This window comes from Salvelinus fontinalis, chromosome 19 (genome assembly GCF_029448725.1).
Source record: "Salvelinus fontinalis isolate EN_2023a chromosome 19, ASM2944872v1, whole genome shotgun sequence".
Lineage (NCBI taxonomy): Eukaryota > Metazoa > Chordata > Actinopteri > Salmoniformes > Salmonidae > Salvelinus > Salvelinus fontinalis.
In genome coordinates, this window is record NC_074683.1 from 49936994 (window position 1) to 49945599 (window position 8606).

An 8606-nucleotide genomic window follows, 5' to 3' on the forward strand; every position below is an offset into this window, starting at 1 on the left:
CAGGAAAAGTACTGAGTGTTACCTTGAGTGTGGTGAACATGAGTCCCAGCTCTCCGTGCTGCAGAGAGGGGTCCATTAGATCTTCTATCAAACTCACCTCAGCAGCCAGGTTCCTCATCCTAGAACAGGGACAAAGATATCTTCACCTTGACGGGGACTGCAATGTAGGAAACTAGCTTTAAAACATGAAACTGTTGTCTCTGCCTCCTGTCCTCAGTAGTAATGTCTCCTGTCCTCAGTAGTAATGTCTCCTGTCCTCAGTAGTAATGTCTCCTGTCCTCAGTAGTAATGTCTCCTGTCCTCAGTAGTAATGTCTCCTGTCCTCAGTAGTAATGTCTCCTGTCCTCAGTAGTAATGTCTCCTGTCCTCAGTAGTAATGTCTCCTGTCCTCAGTAGTAATGTCTCCTGTCCTCAGTAGTAATGTCTCCTGTCCTCAGTAGTAATGTCTCCTGTCCTCAGTAGTAATGCCTCCTGTCCTCAGTAGTAATGTCTCCTGTCCTCAGTAGTAATGTCTCCTGTCCTCAGTAGTAATGTCTCCTGTCCTCAGTAGTAATGTCTCCTGTCCTCAGTAGTAATGTCTCCTGTCCTCAGTAGTAATGTCTCCTGTCCTCAGTAGTAATGTCTCCTGTCCTCAGTAGTAATGTCTCCTGTCCTCAGTAGTAATGCCTCCTGTCCTCAGTAGTAATGTCTCCTGTCCTCAGTAGTAATGCCTCCTGTACTCAGTAGTAATGCCTCCTGTCCTCAGTAGTAATGTCTCCTGTCCTCAGTAGTAATGTCTCCTGTCCTCAGTAGTAATGTCTCCTGTCCTCAGTAGTAATGTCTCCTGTCCTCAGTAGTAATGTCTCCTGTCCTCAGTAGTAATGTCTCCTGTCCTCAGTAGTAATGTCTCCTGTCCTCAGTAGTAATGTCTCCTGTCCTCAGTAGTAATGTCTCCTGTCCTCAGTAGTAATGTCTCCTGTCCTCAGTAGTAATGTCTCCTGTCCTCAGTAGTACTGTCTCCTGTCCTCAGTAGTACTGTCTCCTGTCCTCTGTAGTACTGTCTCCTGTCCTCAGTAGTAATGTCTCCTGTCCTCAGTAGTAATGTCTCCTGTCCTCAGTAGTAATGTCTCCTGTCCTCAGTAGTAATGTCTCCTGTCCTCAGTAGTAATGTCTCCTGTCCTCAGTAGTAATGTATCCTGTCCTCAGTAGTAATGTCTCCTGTCCTCAGTAGTAATTCCTCCTGTCCTCAGTAGTAATGCCTCCTGTCCTCAGTAGTAATGTCTCCTGTCCTCAGTAGTAACAGTAGTAATGCCTCCTGTCCTCAGTAGTAATTCCTCCTGTCCTCAGTAGTAATGTCTCCTGTCCTCAGTAGTAATTCCTCCTGTCCTCAGTAGTAACAGTAGTAATTCCTCCTTACCGTGCTCTAAGCACCACGTAGAGGAAGAGAGGTAAAAGGTCGTCCATGGACAACAGGAAGTTCCCCTCAAGCAGGGCTTGTACTTCCTGGGTCAGCTCCTCAAAGGTACGCTGGATCACCTGCAGCTTGTCTGACGGGGTGAAGGTGGTGCTGCGAGAGGTAAACAAACAAACAAACAAACAAACACACAATGAGAGAGAGAAAATAGTTATTATACAAGATACAAGAATATATCTGCCTCCTAAATGGGCCCTGGTCAAAAGTAGTCAACTATAAAGGGAATGAGGGTCAATTTGGAAGGTTACCTGAGGGATATATCACACTGGAGCATCTCTTACCTGATCTGTTGTAAAGTCTCCACTGCAGAAACAAAGCAAGCATCTTTGGTGCTGGGAAGGACCTAATCGCAGAAATATATCAGAGGTTTGAGTAACAGACATTTATCAAGTGGACTACATTGATGAAAAGGGTATAGGACAGGAAATATCAAGAGGGGGGAAAAGTCTCTGGGGGAAAATAGGGTACTATAACATGCCCTGTAGTAATACAGTAACAAGGTTTGTTTGTTATTAATCTCATGGGATCAAGCTACCTCGGGGGGATCAAGCTACCTCGGGGGGGGATCAAATTACCTCAGGGGGGATCAAGCTACCTCAGGGGGGATCAAGCTACCTCAGGGGGGATCAAGCTACCTCAGGGGGGATCATTCTACCTCAGGGGGGATCATTCTACCTCAGGGGGGATCATTCTACCTCAGGGGGGATCATTCTACCTCAGGGGGGATCATTCTACCTCAGGGGGGATCATTCTACCTCAGGGGGGATCATTCTACCTCAGGGGGGATCATTCTACCTCAGGGGGGATCATTCTACCTCAGGGGGGATCAAGCTACCTCAGGGGGGATCAAGCTACCTCAGGGGGGATCAAGCTACCTCAGGGGGGATCAAGCTACCTCAGGGGGGATCATTCTACCTCAGGGGGGATCATTCTACCTCGGGGGGGATCAAGCTACCTCGGGGGGGATCATTCTACCTCGGGGGGGGGGTGGATCAAGCTACCTCGGGGGGGATCAAGCTACCTCGGGGGGGGATCAAGCTACCTCGGGGGGGATCAAGCTACCTCGGGGGGATCATTCTACCTCGGGGGGGGGGGTGGATCAAGCTACCTCGGGGGGGATCAAGCTACCTCGGGGGGGGATCAAGCTACCTCGGGGGGGATCAAGCTACCTCGGGGGGGGGGGGGGTCAAGCTACCTCGGGGGGGGGGGGGGGAATCAAGCTACCTCGGGGGGATCAAGCTACCTCGGGGGGGGGGGGGGGGATCAAGCTACCTCGGGGGGGGGGGGCTCAAGCATCCTCGGGAGGGGGGCTCAAGCATCCTCGGGGAGGGGGATCAAGCTACCTCGGGGGGATCAAGCTACCTCGGGGGGGGAATCAATCTACCCCTTGGGGGGAATCAATCTACCTCGGGGGGGGATGATCAAGCTACCTCGGGGGGGGATGATCAAGCTACCTCGGGGGGGGGGGGGGGGATCAAGCTACCTCGGGGGGGGGATCAAGCTACCTCGGGGAGGATCAAGCTACCTCGGGGGGGGGAATCAAGCTACCTCGGGGGGGGGGGGATCAAGCTACCTCGGGGGGGGGGGGATCAAGCTACCTCGGGGGGGGATGATCAAGCTACCTCGGGGGGGGGGTCAAGCTACCTCGAGGGGGGATCAATCTACCTCGGGGGGGATCAAGCTACCTCGGGGGGGGGGGTCAAGCTACCTCGGGGGGATCAAGCTACCTCGGGGGGGGGGGGGGGGGGGTGGATCAAGCTACCTCGGGGGGGGGGGGGGGGGGATCAAGCTACCTCGGGGGGGATCAAGCTACCTCAGAAAATCAAAGATCACAGATTTCCTAGAAGAGCTAAAGAGGATCAACTGCATGAGGACAAAGGCTACATTCTACAGAAAGAGGTACATATGGGTAAAAGCAAGATGGATTCTAAGAGATGGTTCAGAAGACTGGAGGGAACCAGGAAAGACCTGTCACATAAGAAGAAGAGTGTAGAGATCTAGTCACATAAGAAGAAGAGTGTAGAGATCTAGTCACATAAGAAGAAGAGTGTAGAGATCTAGTCACATAAGAAGAAGAGTGTAGAGATCTAGTCACATAAGAATAAGAGTGTAGAGATCTAGTCACATAAGAAGAAGAGTGTAGAGATCTAGTCACATGAGAAGAAAAGTGTAGAGATCTAGTCACATGAGAAGAAGAGTGTAGAGATCTAGTCACATGAGAAGAAGAGTGTAGAGATCTAGTCACATAAGACGAAGAGTGTAGAGATCTAGTCACATAAGAAGAAGAGTGTAGAGATCTAGTCACATGAGAAGAAGAGTGTAGAGATCTAGAGCCCACCTGCTGCTTCTCTCCCAACACAGAGACGGAGACAGGCCAGAACTTCCTGGGAGATAATCACAGAGGGTTGACAGTAATAATCACAGAAGGTTGACAGTAATAATCACAGAGGGTTGACAGTAATAATCACAGAAGGTTGACAGTAATAATCACAGAAGGTTGACAGTAATAATCACAGAGGGTTGACAGTAATAATCACAGAGGGTTGACAGTAATAATCACAGAAGGTTCAGATAATCACAGAAGGTTGACAGTAATAATCAGAGGGTTGACAGTAATAATCACAGAAGGTTCAGATAATCACAGAAGGTTGACAGTAATAATCAGAGGGTTGACAGTAATAATCACAGAGGGTTGACAGTAATAATCCCAGAGGGTTGACAGTAATAATCCCAGAGGGTTGACAGTAATAATCACAGAGGGTTGACAGTAATAATCACAGAGGGTTGACAGTAATAATCACAGAGGGTTGACAGTAATAATCACAGAGGGTTGACAGTAATAATCACAGAGGGTTGACAGTAATAATCAGAGGGTTGACAGTAATAATCACAGAGGGTTGACAGTAATAATCACAGCGGGTTGACAGTAATAATCACAGAGGGTTGACAGTAATATTCACAGAAGGTTCAGATAATCACAGAGGGTTGACAGTAATAATCACAGAAGGTTGACAGTAATAATCACAGAAGGTTGACAGTAATAATCACAGAGGGTTGACGGTAATAATCACAGAGGGTTGACGGTAATAATCACAGAGGGTTGACAGTAATAATCACAGAGGGTTGACAGTAATAATCCCAGAAGGTTGACAATAATAATCACAGAGGGTTGACAGTAATAATCACAGAGGGTTGACAGTAATAATCACAGAGGGTTGACAGTAATAATCACAGAGGGTTGACAGTAATAATCACAGAGGGTTGACAGTGATAATCACAGAAGGTTGACAGTAATAATCACAGAGGGTTGACAGTAATAATCACAGAGGGTTGACAGTAATAATCACAGAGGGTTGACAGTAATAATCACAGAGGGTTGACAGTGATAATCACAGAAGGTTGACAGTAATAATCACAGAAGGTTGACAGTAATAATCACAGAGGGTTGACAGTAATAATCACAGAGGGTTGACAGTAATAATCACAGAGGGTTGACAGTAATAATCACAGAGGGTTGACAGTAATAATCACAGAGGGTTCAGATAATCACAGAAGGTTGACAGTAATAATCAGAGGGTTGACAGTAATAATCACAGAAGGTTCAGATAATCACAGAAGGTTGACAGTAATAATCACAAAGGGTTGACAGTAATAATCCCAGAGGGTTGACAGTAATAATCCCAGAGGGTTGACAGTAATAATCACAGAGGGTTGACAGTAATAATCACAGAGGGTTGACAGTAATAATCACAGAGGGTTGACAGTAATAATCCCAGAGGGTTGACAGTAATAATCCCAGAGGGTTGACAGTAATAATCACAGAGGGTTGACAGTAATAATCAGAGGGTTGACAGTAATAATCACAGAGGGTTGACAGTAATAATCACAGAGGGTTGACAGTAATAATCACAGAGGGTTGACAGTAATAATCAGAGGGTTGACAGTAATATTCACAGAAGGTTCAGATAATCACAGAGGGTTGACAGTAATAATTACAGCGGGTTGACAGTAATAATCACATAATAATCACAGAGGGTTGACAGTAATAATCACAGAGGGTTGACAGTAATAATCACAGAGGGTTGACAGTAATAATCACAGAAGGTTGACAGTAATAATCACAGAGGGTTGACAGTAATAATCACAGAGGGTTGACAGTAATAATCACAGAAGGTTGACAGTAATAATCACAGAGGGTTGACAGTAATAATCACAGAGGGTTGACAGTAATAATCCCAGAGGGTTGACAGTAATAATCACAGAGGGTTGACAGTAATAATCACAGAAGGTTGACAGTAATAATCACAGAAGGTTGACAGTAATAATCACAGAGGGTTGACGGTAATAATCACAGAGGGTTGACAGTAATAATCACAGAGGGTTGACTGTAATAATCACAGAGGGTTGACTGTAATAATCACAGAAGGTTGACAGTATTAATCACAGAGGGTTGACAGTTATAATCAGAGGGTTGACAGTAATAATCACAGAAGGTTGACAGTAATAATCACAGAGGGTTGACGGTAATAATCACAGAGGGTTGACAGTAATAATCACAGAGGGTTGACTGTAATAATCACAGAGGGTTGACTGTAATAATCACAGAAGGTTGACAGTAATAATCACAGAAGGTTGACAGTAATAATCAGAGGGTTGACAGTAATAATCACAGAGGGTTGACAGTAATAATCACAGAGGGTTGACAGTAATAATCACAGAGGGTTGACAGTAATAATCACTGAGGGTTGACAGTAATAATCACAGAGGGTTGACTGTAATAATCACAGAAGGTTGACAGTAATAATCACAGAAGGTTCAGATAATCACAGAAGGTTGACAGGAATAATCACAGAAGGTTGACAGTAATAATCACAGAGGGTTGACAGTAATAATCACAGAGGGTTGACAGTAATAATCACAGAGGGTTGACGGTAATAATCACAGAGGGTTGACAGTAATAATCACATAATAATCACAGAGGGTTGACAGTAATAATCACAGAAGGTTGACAGTAATAATCACAGAGGGTTGACAGTAATAATCACAGAGGGTTGACAGTAATAATCACAGAGGGTTGACAGTAATAATCACAGAAGGTTGACAGTAATAATCACAGAGGGTTGACAGTAATAATCCCAGAGGGTTGACAGTAATAATCACAGAGGGTTGACAGTAATAATCACAGAAGGTTGACAGTAATAATCACAGAGGGTTGACAGTAATAATCACAGAGGGTTGACAGTAATAATCACAGAGGGTTGACAGTAATAATCACAGAAGGTTGACAGTAATAATCACAGAAGGTTGACAGTAATAATCACAGCGAGTTGTTTTTACCATAAAAAGGGACAGAGGATCAGTCACTGATCAGTGTACAGAGAAAATTCAACTGTAGTTAACAAGACACTGTGTTGGTGTAATATCTGTCTGCTGCTGAGTAGATACAGCTGTAAGACGGTGTGTGAGTGTGTGTGTGTGTGTGTGTGTGTGTGTGTGTGTGTGTGTGTGTTAGGGTTGGGCACAATGTTCCCTCTAAACTGGGCACGTGGGCGGGCATGCAGTCGCTCCGAGACTGCCGCTGCCGAGCACAGAAGAAATATCAGCCCATGGAGAGAAGAATGAGATTGAATTTCACTCAACTTCCTAGTGTTTTACCTGTTAGTTAACACTATCAACGGTTCCCTTTACTGTGGGAAATGTGATACAATGTTATTCACTTTCAATGCAACATACCGAAACCAAACTAACTATGCGAGAGATTTTGTTGTAGGCAGAACACATCGGAGTAGGATTCTACTGCGCACTACTCAGCCCGTACTCTACACAGACGGTGCAGCATAACCAATCAGAGGCTTCAGTAGGCCTATATGCAAATAGGCCATTGCCATATATATGTATCTGTGTCATTTACTTTGAACTGGACTGTGTTTACAGCATGAGCGGTCGTGAGTAGAAGAGCTTGTTTTGAGATCAAAGCAAGAGCTGCATGTAGCCAAGCGTGAACATGTTGTTCCTATTCTTTGCTAGTTAGTGAGTTATTATCCCAGTTATAGATCTGTAGTCAACAATGGGGGAGCGGTTGCTTCCTACAAGAGCACAAAACGTGAAGAGCTTTTTTCATCTTAAAGGGGCAGTGTTGTATTTTGAGACAGGCTTGAATAAGCTAAGTAGCCAATAGGCAGAGGGGTAGCATAATTTGTCTGATTCTCTGTAATAATGGTAATAATAATACAATTATTATATGGTAATAATGATATAATTATTATATGGTAATAATAATATAATTATTATATGGTAATAATAATATAATTATTATATGGTAATAATAATAAAATTATTATATGGTAATAATAATATAATTATTATATGGTAATAATAATATAATTATTATATGGTAATAATAATATAATTATTATATGGTAATAATTATCTCGGGAGGTAAAGCGGTCAGCAACCTGATTTTTTTTTCTACTAGCACTGACTTTGTTGATAACTACTTTGTTGAGGAAAAGACGTACTTCGTACGATTGTGATGTGTTATTGTCTCACCTAGCTATCTTAAGATGAACGTACTAATTGTAAGTCACTCTGGATAAGAGTGAAATGACTCAAATGTACAGTAAGTATTCAGACCCTTTAGCTATGAGACCCATGGGGTATTGTGATGTCATCATGGGGTATTGTGATGTCATCATGGGGTATTGTGATGTCATCATGGGGTATTGTGAGTAGATTGATGAGGGGGAAAAAACAATTAAATAAATTTAATCCGTTTTATAATAAGGCTGTAACGTAACAAAATGTGTAAAAAGTCAAGGGGTCTGAATACTTTCCAAATGCACTGTATATTTAAACTGTTCTGGCGAACTACGGTAAAACTTCATAATGTAAAATAATGTGACAGGTGACACGAAGAACGCGATCTGCTTTATCTCCTAATGTATTGCACAAGTTGACTCCAGCTACTAACTTAAAAAGCAGATACAAATATTAAAATGTATTGAAAAACTTCAGATAAATCGTTTCAACGGTATTGAAAAAACCTCCCCGTTTCCAAATACCCCGGTATATCCGGTATACCACCCAAGACTAGTGTGTCTGTGTGCTGGTATTTGCCTGCCTCCGTATTTAGCCATCACTTACTGCAGGACCC

The 8606-nt window shown here is 43.8% G+C and overlaps 1 protein-coding gene across 2 annotated transcripts in view; it reads right to left on the minus strand.

Moving 5' to 3' along the window:
• als2a (alsin Rho guanine nucleotide exchange factor ALS2 a) overlaps window positions 1-8606 on the minus strand; it is a 127877-nt gene that overhangs the window by 7427 nt on the left and 111844 nt on the right. For both annotated transcript variants that reach the window (XM_055871888.1, XM_055871887.1), the window contains 5 exons: window positions 8597-8606; window positions 3792-3837; window positions 1735-1796; window positions 1397-1546; window positions 23-119 (listed from right to left, as the gene is read on the minus strand). The exon at window positions 8597-8606 is cut by the window's right edge and continues 167 nt beyond it. In XM_055871888.1, coding sequence (XP_055727863.1) covers window positions 23-119; window positions 1397-1546; window positions 1735-1796; window positions 3792-3837; window positions 8597-8606 — 365 coding nt within the window. The remainder of the gene's footprint in view (window positions 1-22; window positions 120-1396; window positions 1547-1734; window positions 1797-3791; window positions 3838-8596) is intronic.